General features: G+C 43.9%; 1 protein-coding gene across 3 annotated transcripts in view; it reads left to right on the top strand.

Annotated features, from left to right (window-relative positions):
* TEAD3 (TEA domain transcription factor 3) overlaps positions 1 to 21,758 on the top strand; it is a 95,286-nt gene that overhangs the window by 59,351 nt on the left and 14,177 nt on the right. Inside the window, exons 3-5 of one of the 3 annotated variants that reach the window (XM_044443634.1) lie at positions 16,332 to 16,396; positions 20,114 to 20,176; positions 20,303 to 20,365. In XM_044443634.1, the coding sequence (XP_044299569.1) occupies positions 16,332 to 16,396; positions 20,114 to 20,176; positions 20,303 to 20,365 (191 nt within the window). The remainder of the gene's footprint in view (positions 1 to 16,331; positions 16,397 to 20,113; positions 20,177 to 20,302; positions 20,366 to 21,758) is intronic. The other 2 variants (XM_044443617.1, XM_044443626.1) reach the window with 2 other exon arrangements.

Below are 21,758 nucleotides of genomic sequence, written 5' to 3'. Positions count from 1 at the left end.
TGGCAATTAGCATGTTTCTAATGTGAAAGATAACCAAAAAAAACCTCCTATAGCATCATGCAACAAAGATAGAATCAGAGTTGTTCTGGATACATTTCTTAGCTTTCAACTTTCATTGACAGCAAGGCAGTTGCTTTTCGGTGTCAACCCATCACATCTAATGTGCCTTCAGAAAGCTTTGAAAACCAATGAAGAATTCTCCACTCCAGTTTGACATGAATGTGAAAAATCCAGGCTGCCACCACAGGTGGTTTATCTGACTGGCTTCTAAATGATCCAGTCTTCCATTGCGCACACTGCTCCAGGTTTTGTTATCTATCTTAGGGTTCATTTCAACTATATCCTGTTGCTGCAGAGTGAAATGTGTAAACAATCTATAGCTGCTTCCTAGTCATCTGATCCTGCTAGAGTTCCCTTTGTGATGTCATAATCCTATGTTTGTGACCTCAAAGTGCTATCTCCATAGGAATGGACCTTCATGTTAACAAACATAGGATTAATGATCAAGTCAAATGAGTCAGGGATGGGAAGGTAACATTGCCTATTGCTTTTGGCACAGTATTGTTTTTGTCAGTATTTTGAAATCAAAGCTTGCTTGAGTTTGAGACCAAAGGCGGAATGTTTTCTGCTTCACCCAGTGTCCTGAGTAAAATCTGGTGTGCTTTAGATCTCCCAGCTGTGCAGGTGCTTTAGCTATGTGCAGATCCTGTGAGGATGGGAGAACACTTAAAAGACCCTTGCCATGTAGCTGGGGCCCAAGCACATACGTCTTCTCGTGGTATTAGCACCATGGCAGGACCATGATTGCCAGTTCTCTAGGACATATATAGATGGGGTCACTTAAATATTCTCCAAGATGCAAAGGAGGTGCTCAGTTTTAAGCAGCTCCTATGTGGCTCACATAATGGTTCTAGATAACAAGCTCTGTATATTATAGCTGAAAACAATTGGCTGAAGTCAGAGGTGCTTCCTTCTCCTGAACCAAGTTACATTGTAGACTGCAGTCATTCCAATGGCTAATTTCTGGAAGTAGGAGGAAACTCTGTCCTTTGCTCTGGAAACCTTTCCCCTAGTTCTAAATGTAGGTAAATGGGCTGTTGCAAGGAAACTGCTCATGTTCAGAGACTTTTTGTTGGCACGTCACTTGTTCTCAAGCCAGCTCTGCCATTAAAAGCAGGCCCTGGGATTGCATTGCTGATATCACCTGTACTTGTGCTTCCCCTCATTGAGTAATGCAACATGGTAGACTGCCCCTCATGCTGTTGACCTACCCTAGGGCATGGTGGTATATTGGCTCTTGCCTCTCATTCTGTATCCCCAGATGTAGCCAGCTTAGCAGGGGTCCCCGTGGGCCAGGGTCCCTGTGACAGAGGCAGTGATGGAAGGTTCAGAAGAGGCACATTTTTTAGATTTCTCCAGGAGTAGCTGGAGTGCTGCTGGGGAGCTTGGCCTTTGTTCATCAAGCCCTCATGTACAAACTGGTTTTTCCAGCAACTTGCAGACATCTGGCAGTTGCTTAAAGAAACAGAACCCCTGTTCTGTCCTCCCCCCCCCCCCAATTCAGCCAGTTTTCAGTCTAGAAGTTCATTTTTCTTGCTTCACATTTTGCAGCACCTCTGATTCTTCAAGCAGTCTCTTCTCTGCAGCAGGAGTAGGGTGAATTTGTTTTTTGGTTGGACTTCATCCCAGAATAGAGTTGGGCAGAAGGAGATTGGGATAGGCAGCTTGTACATACCTTTTGAAATGAGGTGGAAGAGAGAGGAATCTAAATTCATTGGTTGTAATGCAAGCAGCCCATTTGCGGCAAAGCCTGCCTTGACTGGGGATGCCTGCTTGGAAATAAACCCCTACATCTCTGAAGCCCATTTGCCCTCCTCTTGCATCTCTTTGGTGCAGAAGAAAGCTTGCTAAGACCAAGTGCTCTGCCACAGGTCTTTTCTGGCCTTTGATATAAGATTGTTCTCTTGTGCCCAGTAGACTCTGCAGTGTTACTTGAAGCATACTTGAGTGGGGTGTAAAGTAGCAACAATGACAGCACCATTTGCTCAAGATGCTGGCTGAGAAGTGTCCTGTGAGTTTCTACCTGGCAGAGCTTTCTTTTCCATTTCATTATATATCTAGAACAGTTGCTGTCCATGATCTCTGAGCCAAAGGTGGCCTTTTGACATCTTGAATGACAAATCTTATCAGCAGCGGTGCTGTTCCCATGTGCAGCTGGTTGGTCACTGTGTAAGCAGAACGCTGGTCTAGATGGACCCTTGAGCTCATCCAGCATAGCTCTTCTTAACTTGTTACAGGTCAACAGCTTACCTTACAAATAACTTCAGGTAATGAAATGAAGATGAAAATACTTGTTGCTTTGCTTCTTGTCCCTTCCAATTTTAATGAAATGCCATACGCACACACAAATCCACTCAGATAATTGAATTCCAAATGTTCTGGGAATTTAAAAAGAAAACACTGCCTTACTGTAAAGCTTTCATCCTTAAGCTAATGTTGTAAAATCTTCGCATTGTGCCAGTGTCCGCTTTGTGACCAATGTATGCTTCACATGTAGGCCTTTTGGTGCTTGCATTTTAAGAAACAGCTGTAGCACATCACAGATGGAATATATGCATGCAGTTTTGGAGCAGTTTGCCAGGTGCATGTCATAGATATGTGCTCAATAGGCCATATGGTAAAATGACATGTATTCTTGGCTGTCTTTTTTTACCTGGTTTGTTGCCCATTTTAAGTATGCAAGTAAAGATAAATATTTTAGGGTGCACCCATCAGTGCTCAAATAATTTATCTGCTGTAATTCTAAGTAATTCCATTTTCACAAACAGCAACTTCAATCCTTTATGCATTTAAATTTCTGTTCTGTTGAGATGTGAGGGCCTATTTCACACAATGTATTTCTTCCTCCGCCTGGTGATCAGTCTCAGCCCTTCTTGGGCCTGCACACATGGAGAAAGGCTGCATATGTGCTGTTGATCACACATGTGGGGAAAGTACCACCTCAGTCATGGATGTTGCTGCTGACCTTTCCAGCAAACACACACTTGGCATGGCATATTTCTCCATCTGAGCCTTCCCCAGGCTGGCACCCTCCAGATTTATTGCACTTCAACCCATTTCATCCCCTGCGGAGAATCCACTCCAAAACTGTTTTGCATGTGCAAACATGTCAACCAGTGCCCCCCTTTCTAGCGTGTGTGTGTGTGTGTGTGTGTGTACAGAGCCTAAATAACAGAGCATGACACTGGAATAGGGGGCTGAGCACATTTCCTTCTGTAAGGAACTTATTTATTTATTACATTTATATTCTGCCTGTTTTTCCTACAAGGAACACAAGGCAGAATATAAGTGCTCACAAGGCAGTTTACATAATTCTTTTCTCAATTTTATCCTCACAACACTCTGAAGTAAGTAAAGCTGAGAGTTGGTGACTGGCTCAAAGTCACCCTATAAGCTTCAGGGCCAAGTGGGAACCAGAACCCCCCCCCCGCCCCCGCCCCCAGTCCAACACTTGTAGCCACTGCAGGATGCAGGTGCCTCAGGATTGTGTAAATATAACGGCTAGGTACACCATTCAGAACAACAATAAAATAATCTCTCTCCCTGACTGTTATTAAATGGACTTTGATAGGCCTGAATATTCCACCTTGCTTTTAAATGAATGGATGCCCATATTATTGTATAGACTGGAATTTTTTACATTGCTGCTGCTTTATGCTTCTGTTTTAGTTTAGTTTTGTGTTTTGTTTGTAAGCCACCTGCAGGCATGTTCACCTTGTAGTGTAAACGTATTTGAAATAAATGTATTTACATAATAATACTGATTTGGTGTTCTGCAAATACAGCTAGTCTTCTATGGTATTTTAGCCGCTAATGTTCAAAATGCTTTCTACAAAATCCGACCGGGCCTCCATTTCTTTTTTACGGTTACGCTGTGCTCTGTACAAAGAGCACTAAGCACGGCTTGCTAAAACATCCCCTTAAAGCCGGAGCTGTGGGTGCTTCAGCTGTGGGGCTTCTTGTCTCCACTGAGCTTGGTGAGACATTGCTTCTGAACCTTTCCAGGCTTGGGTAAGTTAGCGGGTGAACAGGAGCAGAGAGGGGCTTTCAGAAGGTCAAAGATAGCTTCATTTCAAGGCAGGTGCTAGAAGCAGAATGCCTCAGGAATCCCTGAACACTGACTAGGCGAGCTGAACGCCCACGATAAATGGGTCATACTTGGCTAATGAGTGAGCCAGTCACAGACACTGATCTCCCAGCTGCTGCACAGAGTGACTGAGGAGAAGGAAGGGGAGAGCTGTGACCTCTGGTAACCTATAGACTTGAACGGTGGCCAGCGTGCCAGAGGGGAGAGAGGCAGCAGAGGGGCTGGTCCGTGTATGGCAAAGGGGGACTTCTTTCTGCTCCGCTGGGTGAGGGAGCCTAGCTAGGCACATGGGAGGCTTCGCGCTTGCCCCAGACAGCAGGTGTAACTTGAGTTGCACTCCGCCCGGGCTGGTATGCTGCCGAGAGCCGATTGGCTGGAAGGTTGCCCCACAAGGTTATTTTTAACAGAGCCGTCCAACTGGTTCACGTGGTGGTGTCAGGGAAGAGGAATTTGGGGAATGTAGTAATTTGGAGGAGGACGTGCCCTCCGAGAGGGAATGGCACAGCCTCTGGTGAATCACGGGACCAGGACAGCTGAACAGCGGCAGGTCTGCAGTGCCTGCCAGTACCAGAGAGACGGCCGTGGCAGGTGCCCCAGAGGGCGAAGAGCCTACGAATGGAGGAATCTTCTCAATCAGTGCTGCATTCGCAAGCACAAGCAGTAACAAATGCCGTGGAAAGAGAAAGCAGATCTGTGAGATGTTTGCCTGCTGCCGCTACTTTAAAAATATTATTTTATTATCATTAGATTGCATGGCTATCCTGCCCTTTTTTTCTTTGGAGGAACTCAGCGTGGCTTGCATGGTTCTCCTCAACTCCATTTTTATCCTCTCAAATGCATCCTGTGACATACGTTGGGCAGAGAGTGACTGACTGGCCAAAAGTTACCCAGTGAGCTTCATGAATGAGTCAGTGGTGACTGGAACCCAAGTCCCAGTCCAACACTCGAATCAGCACACTACACTGTTATTTATATAGCCCTTCTAATTTTCAAAGTGCTTTACAGTGTGTTCCTTTACAAGCCTACCTCATAGGGTTGTTGCAAGTCCTTTTGAGGACCAAACTGGATGTTATTCAGGAGATGCATATAGTTGTCTCCTGCCGGTTGCAGAGGTTATCTGTGAAAAGCAGCTGGGGGAGGCTGGGGGTTTGATCAGAGGGGCACGAGAGGGAGAACAGCTTGTTTAACCCTACTCCCTGCAGCTGGATCTTTCATCCCCCCCTTCCAATACTCCTTTGTCCTCAGTTTCAAACTTCTAAACATGTGAGAAGTGCTTGCTGGGTTAGACCAGGGGTAATGTTTCCGTTGTGGCCATCCAGATGCAAAAATAGGACATGGACACCACTTAAGTCAGGTTGCTACATGCATTTTCCATGTAATATCTGGTGTTGTTCTTACACATGGAGGAATGAAAGGTTTCTCTACGTGAGGCCTGGTGAATTACCAAGGCTGCTGCTTCCATTTTCATTGCTGGAAGAAAAATGCCTTTTATACAAGTAGAACATTCTTTTTCAGGGGTTTTTCCTGTCAGCCTTTCTTGACATTTCTATGTTTCATTGGACAACAAAAAGTAGCACTGTGGTATAGAGTGAAATGTAGACATTACACAAGGCTTCTGTAGCCAACAGTGGCAACATCCAGGAAAATACTGCATTATCCTCACTTTTTTTAAGCCACAAAAATGGCTGGAAAAGACAGAAGAGGCCCTGGGAGGATGGACAGTGTTAAGAGCCCACAAACTTCCATAAGCACACAATATATGTAATGTTTTGAAGGAAAGCCTTAAGTCTCAGGGACTGAGACTTGACCTAAATATGCCCAATAAAGCCTTTATCAAGGCAGAACCTCCCATATTCAAACCCTGCTGTCAGTCCACTTCGCAGCAGTGACTTCTAGCAACCAGTCTGTTGAACAGACATAAATGTGCTACAGTGAGGATATCGGTGAACAATTTTTCTTACTGAAATTGAGCACAAGTCAGACCTGGGGCAAAAGAAAATGCCAGGGTGATTGCAGGCTCACATCATTGTTTTTTAAAGTCCTGCGTGCACCTGATCTCCTGACAGTTATCCAAGAGGTTGCTGCCCATTCATTAATTAGTAGAATTTTATCATATTTCAGCAGAGTTTCCAGAGCAAAACAAGGTAAAACAGCTGTCAAACAACACAATAGAATAAGTAATACACTTACAAGCCTGGCACATTTAAAAAGTCTTTGTTGCAGAGGGGGGAATTATACAACTGTGTACTGTAGCTTGACAAGTAATTGCTTATTTGTCTTGTCATTTCAATGATGTTTCAAACCTGCATAGTCTGAAGAGAGACTGCCAGCCTCCAGTTCTTCTCACTTACCCATCTATATTTTGACATGGACTAGAAACTTTTAATTTTACATTGAAAGGGATATAACTTGCTATACTGCTTCAGATCAATGATTTATCTAGCTGGTTTCCTGACATTCATAGGGGCCATAAGTGGCTGTTCCAGAGAGGTGATAGATGTCTCATAACTTCCTTGAGGCTATAGTGGATAAAAATCCTTTAAATTAATACGAGAAACAAAAAATCTATGGCATCATTTGTAAGCTTCTAACTTAGAGGCAACCTGAATAAGACATTGTGTTCTCCATTGCCTAATCCACACCAATGGTCTTATCAGTCATCAACAGTAAAATCACAGCCACTGGCATTCTTGCAGGACATCAGCTGGTTACAATGAAGGTGTTGGTGGATTCCTTTACCCTCATTAAAATTATCTGTCAACATTTTACATCCCTTAGAACAAGACCATAGGAATTAAGGTCTTTCAGATGAAATCTATGCAAGCATTTTTCCTGTAAGGAAAAGGGTGCTTTACTTTCAATAACTCTTGAACAAGTGGCCCCATCTACAGGAGCCTGGTATTTACTAATGCAGCATTCTGGTAGTTTCTTATTTATTTATAATGAAGGTTATAGTGGTCCAAGAGATACTACAATGCTTTAATTTATTGGGAGATGATGCTTACCAAGTTATTCTCTGCTGTGCTTTTGCATCACCTCTGCAGGGAGCAGGTAATACTCAGAGGGAAATGGATTTTATTCAGCCCTAGCCTGGCTCCTCAGCTCAGCCAGCTCATTGCTTAAGCATGGAGTGAACATCACATGAACTGCCCACAATGATGTGAACTTTTCTTGAGTATTTTGAGATGAAAACATTTTTAGAAAATGTTCTAGTGCCCTAAATCTATTGGGGTCTGATTTAGTATGTTAGTTTGACTTACATTAGACGCAGTGGTTTGACTACCCCAAGCTAGGTCTAAGACAATATTGGGTCATAAATGCTGTGCTTGCCTCTCTAGTCAAGGTTCATATCAGAATACGAGTTTGATTTGAAAGATTGAAGCCTCTAATCCTGACTACTGTTGTAAACCTCAGATTAACTGCTTGCTATGCTGTTGCTGCTCTGGTGAAAAATATAGACCCAGATAGCACCTCATGGCAGCAAATTATGGGTTATGTAAGTCATGATTTGTGGGGACATTCCTTGTGTGAGAGCCACCTCCACTTTCTGAAAAATAACCTCTGGTTGGCTTGATCAGATCAGCAGTTTTGAACATGATGTGTGAACCCAAACCTAGAGGCCAAACAACCCAGCAGTTAACTCATCTTTTGTTGTTTAGCCATAAGCAACCCAGGTGTCTGAGTTCACATATCATGCTTACCATCCCTGATTGGAGGTTATCTTAAAAAGTGGTGGTGTTTTGCCCATGGCATCCCCAGGTTTCACCACTATGATCTGCAGACTTCCCCACAGAGTTTGGAGCTTCAGCTTCAGGGTCAGAAGCAAAGCACAGCATTGGCCAGGCAGTTCTTCCACTTTCCCTGTCATTGTACTGTTCCCTCTATCCTCACAGTAGTCAAAAGCTGAGCGAAGTCTTAGGCACATGATCAGCATGACTAGAATATTGCTACTGCTGTCATGGTGAAGTAGGTCTCTCTTCTGCTTTTCATCCTACTCTCAAGTCAGTTTGGTATTCCAACAGATGTCACACCTACAGAATGCAAAAAAAGTTAACTGTAAATATTGTAATGTATCCAACCAGTGCAAGGATCATTTAATGAGCTAAGGCCACAATTCTGTACCTATTTATTGGGAATAAAACCCACTGAACTCAATAGGGCTTACTTCTAAGTAAAGCTGCACAGGCTTGATCTGTTAGACGATTACGTATTTTTCGCTCTATAAGACTCACCTGACCATAAGACGCACCTAGTTTTTAGAGGAGGGATCCATGGAAAGCTTCCTGATAATCACAGGCACATTCCCCATAATTTTTCCATGGGCTTCATTAAAAGATGGGTTGCCATTTGAAAACACACACCGACCTGTGATTAACAGCTCTCACCTGCGCCGGGGGGGGGGGCGGAGCAGCGCGTGCCGAGCGCGTGCCGGCCAGGTGGTGCCACGTGGTGTAGGCAGCCAGCAGCGTCCCGGGCGTCGGGCACACTCACATTCGCTCTATAAGATGCACAGACATTTCCCCTTACTTTTGAGGGGGGGAAAAGTGCGTCTTATAGAGCAAAAAATACGGTATTTAAAATGTGAACAACAGCACTAGCATAAGACCATTCATCCATAAACTCATTCACAAATAAATCTATTACTCACTTATTGTTAGTAAAATGAAATCCAGACATTTATCAATGCAAAGTTAAATGTTTCTAAAGGGAGAGTTTGCTGGTTTCAGAAACCACCTACACCTGCAGAGAATTACAGCCTCCCATTTATACATCTACCCAGTTTCCTGTCACACAGTCAATAATGGCCAGCTCTCTCCTCCTTTTTAATAACTCTTCAGTTAAAGAACCAATGGGCTGTTATACACAAGTCAGATCAGAGAGAGAATGCCCACCTTTTCTGCTTTTGTGCCAGAGACCATGATAACTCCTTCATAAGTTGTGGAATGTGACATCTGAACCTGGACCACTGGGTTATTTAACGATGGGTTGTAATTACAAGGGAGAATCTCAAACCAAAGGAACAACTATTGTGTGTTACCCTAAAGTATGCACATGGCAGGATGTGCTGGCCAAGCAAAATTAATTCTGAGCCAGTGAAATTAATTCTGAGCCAGCCCACAACAGACTTGGATGAGTTCTGCACAGAAAAAGGCCGACTCCTTGTCACCCTTCCCAAACAGGGAAAGGGGAATGAATACTTCTGTGATGCAGCAGATCAGGTCTGTGGGGATAAAAAGCAAACAGTCTAGCCAGCAAAGAGCCAAGGAAAACTCTGTTTCTTGCACACCTTTCCTTTAAATCAAGTGGCTCATTAAACATGCTGTTTTCTTCTCCTCTGTTCCATATAAAATGTAAGTTTTGTATAGGAAAACAAGGTAAACATTCAGATATATGTAAAAAGAATATTAAAAGCATACTGGAAAATGGGATTTTATCTAGCACTGAGATTTAATTTTTTAAGTGTTGAATGCTATAAGCCAGGAAGGCGAAATTTCCATAGGCAAAATTTTGAATGTCTGTAGAAAGCTAAGTTCTTTTCTCCCAAGTGGGGGGCATGCAGTTTATATCCATGGAAACAATGGTTTAGTCAGCATAGAACCTGGACATCCTGAGTCAATTAAAACACTTCCCCCACTGAAAAGAAGTGCTGCTTTGATCTAGTATGATGTCAGATCCCACGTGGGGGAGAGCCACTCACAAGCAATTGTTTGAAGTTTTTTTAGTTAAGGATCAGCTAATAAATTTACATAGGAACTTCAGGGAAGTAAGTAGGAGGGACAAAGGAAGCTAATTGAATGCTGCCTAAGCAAAATTACCTCCATCTCCAGGTTCATTATGTAGCTGTTTGCTGGATGGCTTCAAGTAACCGCTGCAAATCTGTCATAAGTATTGATGTGTTGTAGCATACCTGGGTTTGTGTTACATAGGGGCTTGTGGACATGGATGGTGACATGGAGTTAAGCCTAAAATGCCCGCTTAGTTTCCCATGCTGAATTCTTGCCTGTTTTCACTTAGCAGACTTAAGCTGGGCTTTCCAACATGTTCCCTGTGGGCCACCTCTTTTGACATCTACCAGGTTCCCTGACCTTCTTGATTTTTATTTCTTAAATACTTTTATAAAGTGCATTTAATATTTTTTTAATAACTGGGCGGCTGGAAGGCTGTAAAGCGAAGTGCCCCATATGGGCTGAAGAGGCATTCTTAGAGAATAAAAATTGTGGGTGGCTGCAGCCCACGCTGGAGGGTACCACAGAGCATCCTGGAGGGCAGGAAGCAAGAGGAGTGCTTAACCTGGGCTGAGTGTGATTTCTTTTCCGGTCTGGTTTATCATGAGTGATATGTGTCTTACTTGATATGTGTGTCAGTGCCAGTTTATCTTCTGTAGAAGTGGTATTTAGGTGTGCTTTGTGGGGGCAGATACGTGATCTGATATTTCAGACTCGGGTCTCCCACTTCTGCCTTGTACTCAGCTTCTTGGCCAAGTTTCTTGTCTCAGACCTTCATCAGGTTGCCTCCTGTGAAATATGCTTGGGAGCAGGAAACTGTGGGTTCAAAAGAGTAATTTTGTCTTGGTACTCAGATGCTGCCCCTGTCAAGTCCTTCATTGTTGGGCAAGTTACATCCCCGCCCCATTTTGAGAGAGTGCCTACAGCAGTATTAATATTCCAAATGTGATCCTCCTAACCAAAAGGGCTGGGGGGTTGCTGGACAAGAGGCTCAACTGACAGGGGCTGTACACACTTGAGCAGCATGTTCTTTTGCCCTGGAATTTATTTGGGCCCCCTATGCCCTCTGCAATGGGTTGGGGTGGTGGCAGCAGTGGCAGAAGAAGATTTTCATTTTTGTACTATCTCATAGCCAGGGCTGCTTTCTTGTTTCTTTCTTTGTTGATCAGCATGCAACTGGACACTAAATGTACAATTGGAAAAAATGCAGCTAGAAAACTGATACATGTGCAGTGGAGAAATGTGGGGAGAGGAGTCTTATGCTATGCATACATGTTAAGAACTTAAAGGGCAATGTCAGGGATGGTATATAACGCAAATTGTATAAGGATAAAATGCATTTAGTTTCCATACTTAAATTGCCCAACCATATTTAAGCCGACTCTGTTTTGGTTGATTCTCCTCTCCTTCACCTTCTCCACTGGACAGGAATTGTAAATACCTTTAAAGTACTCCAGCTCTTGCACCTTAGGCCTGGCTTGCACTCTGTATTCTTTTTCTGAAGCCAGTGGAAGCAGTGGGTGTGGGGTCTCAGCCAGCCAGTGTTGATATATCATAATAGATACGCAGGTTTAAATTTTCTGTTTGTGCAGTCAGGCCCTGTTCTTCCTCTTGAGACAATACTTGTGCTAATGCATCTCTTGGGGTTATTGCTGTAGGGCTTGGTGGCAACTAACCAGGCAAAGATCATAGCAGTGTTCCTGTAAGTCGGTAGCCCTGCAAAGAATGTGACTTTGTCCCTCAAAAACCATGATCATTCAATTCACACAAGACACCTTCCCAAAGCTAAACCCCTCCACCCCACAAAAAGCATAAGTCAGGGGTCCTCAAACTTTTTCAACAGGGGGCCATTTGAAAGGTGGCGGCGGGTGCAGGCCCGGCCACCCCCAGCCTGTCCGCCCCCAGGCTTGCATAATTAAAAATAGATTTTAAAAGTCATATTTCTGTTACCTTCAATCCTTTCTTCATCTTCATCTCTCTTTCGCTTCTGCTCACCTCTCTTCTGTTTCCCGCTCCGTATTCCTACTCTGTATATGCGTGCAATGGGGGAGGGGGGCCGGTGCACACGCAGTTGAGCTGTTGCAATTTTGCAATTTGGGCATGCGCCGGCTCTCTCTCTGCTCAGTCTTAAAGAATGCCTGCTCCGGGTCAGAGTTTTTGGAGTCACTCAGAGATCGGGCCGGATAAATGGGCATGGCGGGCCAAATCCGGCCTGCGGGCCGTAGTTTGAGGACCCATGGCATAAGTGATGGGCAAATTCACACACTCCACAGAAATAACTGCAGTGAGCAGGATTTGCTATTGGTAATAAAATGGTTGCCATCCCTGTAAAATATGATGTAGGTTCTGTGTATATTTACTGTTAGGATGCACTGCAGGTTAATGGGGGCTGGGCATTTCACAAAATGGCTGCTCAAAAAGTTCCTAGTTGGGATGTGATCAAGAGCATAATATCTGACTCTTCAGTTTCTCTGGAGGCTTTGTGCCTAGTTTGCGATTGCTCTTTTTATTATCTTTATTAATGCATGTGAGTTTTATGTCGATCCTGAGTTTTACGGTTGTATGTCTTGGGTGTACTCCTGGCCTGAAAGGTGGCCAAGAAATATTTTAAATGAATAAAGCCTAGCACTCTGTTGGACCTAATAGCCCAGGCCTTGTCTCAGACTCATCCAGTCTGAGCTCATATTGCAACTCCATTAAACTGAGAGAAGATTGGAAGACTGAAGAAGGAAGGATGAAGGTCCTACAGACCCTGCATAAAGAATTGAGAAGAGAGTTAAAGACTTGCCCTGTGATTGTTTCTAAGTTGCCTGCTGAAAAGGAGAGAACTAACAATGCAACCACAGCTAGCTTCTGCTGGGATGCTGAGCAGGGAGATGACCCTCAAAGGCTAAAGTGAATGATAGCTGCTGGAAGCAGTTTTTGGAGTACTTGATGGCTAGGACAAGCACAAGTCAAGGTCTGTTTCTGTTTCTTACAGGGATGCTTTTAGAGAGGGGCATAGGGACAACATTGTGCTATTCTGCTTTCCTTCAAACCATGTATATATAAAATCTCTGAGCTCACAAACACACAAACAAGCATACCATATGGCATGAAGAGTGGTCATGTTTCCTCTGTGAATTAGTCATTCCTCTGCAGGCATGTAGCAGACAACAGTGAATATCTGTATCAGTTTATATCTGCATACAGTGGACCAGTTTATGCCAGTCAGTGCTGGGTCCAGGTTTTGAGTTCCCTTCGGCAAGGCAACCTCAGTGAGCCTTCTCCTTTAGTGAGCGAAGCCTCTCAATGCTATTGTCACCGATTTCTAATGTCCTTATTCTCCTTATCATCACTGCCAGTTATTTGCTTGACAAACAGAAAGCTGGTGTGCAAGTGGCAGTGGCACCTACTGCCACTTCTCCTCCTCACCCTCAGGGCCAGAGCAAAAGGCAAGTTGCACAGAGGTTGCCGTGATGAAGAGAAACAACTCACGGGGTTGTTGTCAGTGGGCCCTTCTTGGGATGTGGGCCTTTGGCAGTGCCCAGTGTCATTGCTGATGCCACCAGCAAAATTTATTTAACAGGTAATCTTGGTGAAATAGGAAGGTGGATGCAGAAGGTTCAGCCACCCTAACTGTCACCAAAACTACCACTCAGCCTGAAATTGTATAATTGCCTTTAAGCCTTTCATTACATTGGAATGTAATGCAGTGCAAAAACCCTGCAGAAGCTTAAATGCATTCAAGGACAGGGTAACCACTTGCGTATTGTTCAAAAGGGGACATGCATCACAAAGAGGAGGACAAAAAGATTTGCATAATATTCACAGTTGCTAATTTATATGTAAAGGTGCACATTTTGAAATCATTACAATAATATAAATAAAAATACAGTCTGCTGTCAAGTGCCAGTTGTTGACGGCCAGTGTCAAGTCCCTTGCTTCTCCCTTACTGCTTTGGTTTTGTTCACTTTTCACTGGGATTGGACAAACTGGCACATAGATGATGTCTTCAAATGGGGCAGTCACCATTAAAGTAGGGTACACGACCACCCTATGAATTATTGTGAACCAAGAGCAAAAAGAAAACAATGCAAGGTACCAGTTTTGGCAGTACAAATTTGATGAAGCAGCAGGAATCAATAGATAATTTTGTTACTAAACTAAAGCAAATTCATAAATGAGTTGCTGTTGTACAGTGGACTGCATAGGAACTGTGGACTGGAGAAACTGGCCCAGTCATGGGGAAGGAGCAAAGGATAATTCATGTTCATTTGGTGGTACTTTTTGTTTGCTTGCTTGCTTTTCCCTTTAGTGTGGGATGTTTAACAGGCATTTGTGTAGGTGGAAAATCTGTTTTATCCCCCCCATCCACACACACCCATGCAATGAGTATAGTTATTTCAATATACAATGGCTGGTCTAATCTAGAGCTCTTAACAGTTTTAAATCCTGGAGATCTTAAAAAGTTAAACAGTTGTCAGGCTAAACACGGGTGCTTTTAATACGGAACTGCTGTGTTGCATTGGCACATTTTATAGCTTTGTGACAGCTTCCCTGAAAGAAGCACCAGTCTCTCAGTATCTCCAGTGCTCTCCAGACTCTTCCCAAATTAATCTTTCTTAGTCCAAAATGCATGTGTAAGAAAAATCATGAATATGGAGAAGAAGAGTACTTTCTTCTCAATTAAAATTGCAGGGGTGGTTCTTCAAGCTTCCATGGTGATTATCTGAGCTCTGTGCCTCCCTTTCCTCAGCTGTGAATTGCGGGGGGGGGGGGGGGGGTTGTAACACGAATTTAAATAGAGTATTTCTGAGTTGCATGTGATGCTACAGTAGTGCACAGCCTGGAACAGTGCAGGCAACCTGGCGCCCTCGAAATGTCTTTGGCTGCCATAATCCCTGTCCATTGCCCATTGTTGGTGGAGGCTGATGGGAGCTGTAATCCAACATTAGCAGGTTTGCCTGTCCCGAGCGTAGAACACAGGGGCAGTTACTCACAGATACTTCTACTTGTCCTTCGAGGAAAGGAGGCTCTGCTAAGGCATGGTCCAGACCGGACCGGGCTGTCAGCAGGGTCGTATTGTGAACTCTGACGTACTGAGAGGTTCGCAGAGCTACGCTGCCCCTCCCTGCACCCCCGTCAGGGAGAAGCAAGTGCACGGAGGACGGCTTTTCCCCCCTCATGTCAGGAACGGCACATGTCAGGGGGAGTGCTGTGAGACAGCTGGCTTTTATGATGAGGGCATTGTTACTTCAGTGTGGTATCGTCCTTCTTTTTCCTTCTCACATGGTACTGTTTGACCCCATAGCCCTACAGTGCAGTGCAGAGCACCTGGCCTTGTCTGTTGAAGACTGGGATTGTGTGTTGGGGGGGAGGGCTGGCTGTGGGGGGCGGGGAGAGGCCTGGGCGAGGGATCGCCGCCGTATGTCTTCATTTACAGAAAGAAGCCTGTTCTCAGAACTAACATTCAGAGCCTGCCCTGAAAGGAATACAGGGCATTGGCAATTACAGTTGCTTCGTCGCTCTGTCTTTTTTTTTTTTTTAAGAGATCTTCTAAGTTAGCTGCGAGGGCATTTGAGCTAGCTCCAGCCACCACCATCTGGTCCATTAAAATAAATCTGGCATGCTTCCCCTTCCCCATTCTTCCCCACCCCCACAACACTCATAGGGGAGGGGAATGAAGGGAAAGAGAGCTCCCAGCTGCTCTGACGTTTGAATTTAGATTGGCCACAGCTGGCTTGTAAAATCTGGAGCAAAAGCTCTTCTGCTTCAAATTAGGACGTGGAGGTTGGAAAGTGCTGTTTTAAAACACCCATGCCAGTCAAAATGCCCCCTGGGGTTGTGTGCTGTCCTGTTCGGTGTCGCAAAAATCAGACCCCAAGCTTCGAGGAAGCTCCACGTTCTTCTTTTTGATAGCGCCTTGACTCCCAACGTTTTCTTGAGATCCCTTTGGAAAGCCAGGCAGAGCTGTCTTACAGACAGCGAGACAGAGCACCCCAGGCAAAAAAGCAATCCAGGTTCGTGGGATTGTCCTCAGCAATGGCCACTGGGTCTTGGGACTCCCTTTCCCAGCTTTGCAGGAGCATGTCATTTAACAAACACAATGAGAGCAGTGCCCCTCCGCTGGTTTTCTGGCTGCCCCATGCTTTTGTCCCGCTTGAGAAGGCACGACACGCACAGCGTGGTTTCATGTTCATTTGCCATCCTCTGTGGAGTGCTTGTTTGATACATAAGCAACCTGGGCCTTAAGCACAGCCTTTCCCGGCTATCTTGTTCATTTGGCCAAGTGTTGTGTTAGCACCACCTTCTGGTAAAATTTCATTAAACTAGAAATCGCACGTTGGGTGTTTTCCAGATTAAGGAAGCAAAGGAGATGGTTGTGTCTTCTCAGAGGGCAGCCTTTTCTACTCTAGGATGTGTGGGAGGAAGGTTTTGGTTTTCACCATGTTTTCTATTTGCTTTCTTTGCATTAGGTCGCAATGAATTGATAGCAAGGTACATCAAGCTTCGGACGGGGAAAACAAGGACAAGAAAGCAGGTAAAAATGTACTTAGTGATTTTCTGCTCCTTAAAAAATGTCATAGGGAAGAACGAGGGTGAAGTCCTTTAAAAGCCAGCTGAAATCACCCATGTGGGCTTGCATGTTTCCATGTACATGCATGTTCTGCAGCCATAATTCAATGTACCATTGAAGTAGATTGTGGGATTTGGCTTAGCAGAAATTATACAAGGAAGCCCCTTGACTAAGTGATTTCAGTCACTAGGCTGCTGTTGGATACCTCTTTCACCTTTGATATCATTCTTCCAAACATAAAGGATGATTGCCTATCTCACATAAAATTTCAGAGAAGCTTAACTGGCTTTATTTAATATTTTTTGGATCTTTGGTTGGAAGCCACAATATAAAGCCAGGGAATCTTCACTGACAGGAGTCAACCCCCCAATTCTCTTGCAGCATTTCAAACATGCAAAATCGGCTCTGGCTTTTAAAAAACTTCCTTCCAGAATCAGGAAGAATTGGAGAAAACCCACGGCTGCACTGTTTGCCCAGATCCATTTTGTTATTCAGCCTGCCTGAGCCCTCATCCAGAATCCCTGCAGGGAGCAGTACCAAGTAATACTATTTTGAAAGTATCATTAAACTAAGAAGAATCCTGAAGCAGAAGCTTCATCCTTCATCATGCTGTGATGAAGGATGCCACATGAAAGTGGGAGATGGGCAGAGTGAAAAGTATTTCGTTCCAAAGAGGATTGGTCAGTCTGGGGGGGAAAATTCACCTAGCAGTCCTCTTGTCTGTAGATACTCCTTGGATCTATAGAAGCTGCAGACAAATAAACAGCATGAGCATTTGCATTAAGCTTATTTCATTTTACTTTTGTCCTTCACTGTCATGGAATTAGGGGATTGTGTGTGTGTGTGTGTGTGTGTGTGTGTGTGTGTGTGTGTGTGTGTGTTGCTCATGGTACACATGTTCCTCCTTCACCTTGAATGTCAAGGTGGATTTTTTTCTTAATAAACATTAAAATGGAACAAGTTCATTCTTCTTTATTTGATGAATGTGTCCAAAAACTAAAGGGAAGGAATCTGATTCTATATCATGAAGCAGACAGGTAAACGCTGTCCAGGTAAATTGGTGCATGGGTCTGTTGACTCAAGTTCACAGATAAATGAAAAGAAAAAGACTTTAATAGTGAACAAGATGGGGCAATCCCCAGGAAGAGAGACTCCAGTTTTAATGTCAGGAAAAAGTGGAATGCAAACTAGTTACAAATCAGAGTTTACTTGCTGGCTGCGTAAATAATGGCAGCAGATTGTACCAAATGCAGGCTGGAGGCATCCTTTGGAACTTAGAGCAGCTCTGTTGCTGTTTGAATAAGTTTGTATCACTCCTGTTCTTTTGGTTCAGCTTTAGTGCTCAGCTGAAAGTTTAGGAGACAGAAACCTGAAAAAATCCTATAGGCAAGCTTCTAGGTGGCAGAAAACATTTGTACTTCTTGTAATAAACAACACATTCCTGCTGTATAATCTATGCAATTTAGATTGAATTTAGAATTCATGGAACAGTTGGTAGTAGATCAGGTTGAAACCCTAATCTGGGATATCTGTCAGAAAAGTATGAAAAACATAATCTGTTGTTCATCTTCAGTAGGTAGGTACATAACCTTATATGCTGTGATGGTTTAGGAACTGCAATTGCAGAAATCCTTGGATAGGCAGCTGTACACACAACCAAGTATATGGCAAGGGAATTCTTCCATGCATCCCTTCAGTCTGTAAACATACAAGAGAAATGGAGGATGATTTAGGCTTCAGTGGTGGGCACTCGATTTCCATGCAGAGCTTGCAGTGTTCATTAGCTAGATTAACTTGTATTATATGGCATTGTGATGAAAGTTGTTGCATGGTAGGAGAGGTGACACATTCTAAAACATTCATTTATAAAAATCTTACCAGCTTCCCCTTCTTTATCTCTGGATTGTTTCCTTCCTGAATATAAGGAAATTCAAAATGTCAAATCCGTGTGCTGGGCATTTTCTAGACACTGGTCCTCACAGGGCTGGCTGAAAGTGAGACCCTTCTTGTGGAGTTGAGCTTTAAGGACCTTTGCATTGCATGTATCTACAGCTGTGCTTCTCACCTCCACTCATGTCCAAGGCTTGCTGCCCCTAAGACCCTGGCAAAAGTTGAGGCTGTGCGTAAATGGAGCAGGCTTCTAACATTAACCAGAATATATTTAATTGCCTTCTGACCTGTGGCATGCAGGAGGAGTCATGCTGGCAAGCAATGTATAGGCTTCCTTGAGAAAAAGAGCAGACCACTTGTCTTTTGCTGTTGCCTGCCTTACTGTACCTCACCATCAATCCCTAATCACTGGTATACAATGATGTCGTACAGAAACAGATTAGTCCATATACAGTGAGGGAAAACCATAGGTAAAAGCTGCTGTGGTTTCTTTTTTTCTTATCTTTGTACTCATATTTGGAGGGAAAAAGCCATTTCAACTGTGTATTATTTGCAAGATCCTCACTGTGTTTTGATAATTCAGAACTATGCATTGTAATTCCCATAAAGATCCTTTCTGGAGGTAAATATAAAATTGCTTTTTATTCAGAATACTCATCTATTTCTCAAAGTCATAGTCTCATAGCCAATAGACAATGGCCAGGTTCATATCTTTGCTGGGACTCATTGCGGCTTATTTAAGCCACAGCGCATGCAGTCACCATGTCTAATATTCCTGCTATATCCACAGTTTACCATGTTTTCCAAACCTGGGGATCATGATTATACTAGAGCTGAACAACCCTTGCAGAACCCATGGCCAGATGTAGCTTCAGTAGTCAAATGGCCACTAGTTGGTTATGTGAATTGGTATGCAGAAATGGCTCAGGGCCCTTGACATACGAAGGCTGACATAAATTCGATCTTAATGGTTAATTGTAAAAAACCACTGTGTAAACATGGTGATACCTTGCACTAAAAGGGTCATGGAAGCAGACTCAGAATTTTGTCTCAAATTGGGTTCCTTAATGCTTATCAACATCTATGGCTGGTGTAAATGTGATTAACCCATGAGATGCTGATGATAGTTTTAGCCCTACTTCTGTAGTTCCCTCTGTCTCCAAAGGCAGTTTTGCAAAAAGCAGAAAAGTATTTCTTTTTTCTCAAAAAAGCAGTACACAGGAGAACTGCACACTAAGATTTCTGAGAGCCTGAATGAAAGCCATTTTCAGCTCTGGATATTCTGGGTCATATGAAAGCCATTGAGTCAATTGTCCTATTAAATAAATATGCCTGGGTTTGCATAGCTTTGGCGAGTGGTCGTGTGGTACACACCTGAAGCAGCAAAATGCTATGCTGGAAATAGCCACAGTCCAAGGCTTGAGTGAATCCCGCAACCATAATCAGAAGTGTGTAGAAGTCTCTGAAATATAATAAATACGGAGTTGACATTCCTAGTTATTGTTGCACAGGCTACATTCTCAAGTGCTGTTTCCCAGGGATAGCATTCCCAAATGTTACACATCGTTGCATTCACTGGGACTGCAGCAGTTTCTTCCCGTTGGTCCTTTCCATCAGCATTAACTGCCATTTACTCTGTGAGCTGATACTCCTCCTCTGGAAACTCAACTGGCTTGGGAGGCCGGTGTGTGTCACCTGGGTGCTTGAAGCACTGTTGTCGCGCTAAACAGTGTGGGATCATATCTTCATTCTGTTTGTGTTTTCCTTTTTGAATGGCTTGGCGGGGACTAGGTGTCCAGCCATATACAGGTTCTAGCTCGGAAGAAGGTGCGAGAGTACCAGGTTGGCATTAAGGTACGTTGGAGACCCTGCCCATGCGCCGTGGTGTGTGAGCATGGGCAGCCCCCTCTCCTTCCTCTCCTTTCCTCTGGTTGACGGCTCTGCTGTTTTTCCCCTCTCCTTCTGCTTTTCTCTCTGCAGGTCTCTAGCCACTTGCAGGTTCTAGCCAGACGGAAATCTCGTGAGATTCAGTCCAAGCTGAAGGTACGCGCTTCCCCGGCTTTCCCATCTTTGAGCTGTGGCCATGCTGGCAACTAACATACTGCGCTCTGTGGTTGCCGCTTTTTTCCTGTTATGTCTTTGCCCCCTTCCCTGTGTTCCTGGGACCAGACGTTTTCAAAGTCCTGCTGAGGGAAGAATCAACAGGAAGGAGAATACAATAGAGCACCTCCACTTGATAAAATCTGGCTCTGACTGCCCCAAAACAGTCCAGTGTGTTTCTTCCAAAACCATGAAGCCACCCCAAGTCAAGAGCCAGGTCCACCCAGGTGGATGGGAGAGGTGCATTTCCAGTAACAACTGGAGTCCTTGGGTTGGTGGTATGGGGATTGACTGCTCTAGATTTCTCCATGAGCATCTGCTGGTCTTCCCCATCCCATTTGTCAGCCTTTAGTCTCTCCCTCCATGCAAGTGCCCCATTGTAGCCATAAGAATTGGGACCTTGCCATAACCAGGGAAGCAAAATAAGATTGGTGGTGGCCCATATTGTGGCGAGACAGTAGAAAATTGCAATCTCTCCTTTAAGAGTGATCATAGAACCCCGGGGCACCCTTGTCCTTTGGTCTCTGTCTCACTTCTGCAAGGCATATATTGTGCAGTTGTCATTCCTCACCCACAGTTGTTTAGGGGCTCTTTAGACAACATCATGACCTTCCTGTTTCATTCCTGTTTTTTAAAAGCACTTTTGCAGTAGAAGTAGAGAATTTAGAGCAAGAAAAAGCAAAACAAATTGCATTTCCCCACTTGTGTAATTGTATTTTTCTGCTACACTGCAGCATGACCTAGTGGTTATGTAGCAGGAAATCAGGAAAGGAGGAAATGAATAAAGCTTCCATACCAGTTCTATGGATGAAAGTGAAAGTAGATGCAACCATTAACAGACTTTTGTTTAAAAAAAAAAAAGCTCATTGCCTGCTGTTGTATGGCATTAGCTTTTCATGATGCTACTGGGTTAGTGGAAAGTTCAGAACCACAGCTCAAAGGCAGGGTTGACCACTGAAGCTACACATTAAAACCACTACTAAACAACAAAGCATCAAGCCCATTCTGCCCCTTCAACACATTTTAAAGTCTTTTATATAGAAAAATTGTTTATACAAAACCAGTGTGGTTGCACACATTCTGATTGCTAGATTTTGGGGTTTTGTTTAATAAGAAAGACTTGAGCATATTAAAGAAAAGCTATCACTGGACAGTGAAGTCCTAGGATAGTTTACATTATCTTACAGATAGAGGAACATGCAGGACTAGCGGCTCTATCTGTCATACGGATTTGAATCTTGATAGTATCTGGTATGGGCATTTTGCCAAGTAGTTCCATGTATGGGATGAGCTGATTAGCGTGGAGAAGCATAGAAGCCGAGAGGAATTGCTCGTG

The sequence above is a fragment of the Varanus komodoensis genome, unplaced genomic scaffold, assembly GCF_004798865.1.
Source record: "Varanus komodoensis strain SLA01 unplaced genomic scaffold, ASM479886v1 scaffold1, whole genome shotgun sequence".
NCBI classification, from domain to species: domain Eukaryota; kingdom Metazoa; phylum Chordata; class Lepidosauria; order Squamata; family Varanidae; genus Varanus; species Varanus komodoensis.
Note: the sequence above shows the minus strand (reverse complement) of the source record. Positions and strands in the feature narration are given on the sequence as shown.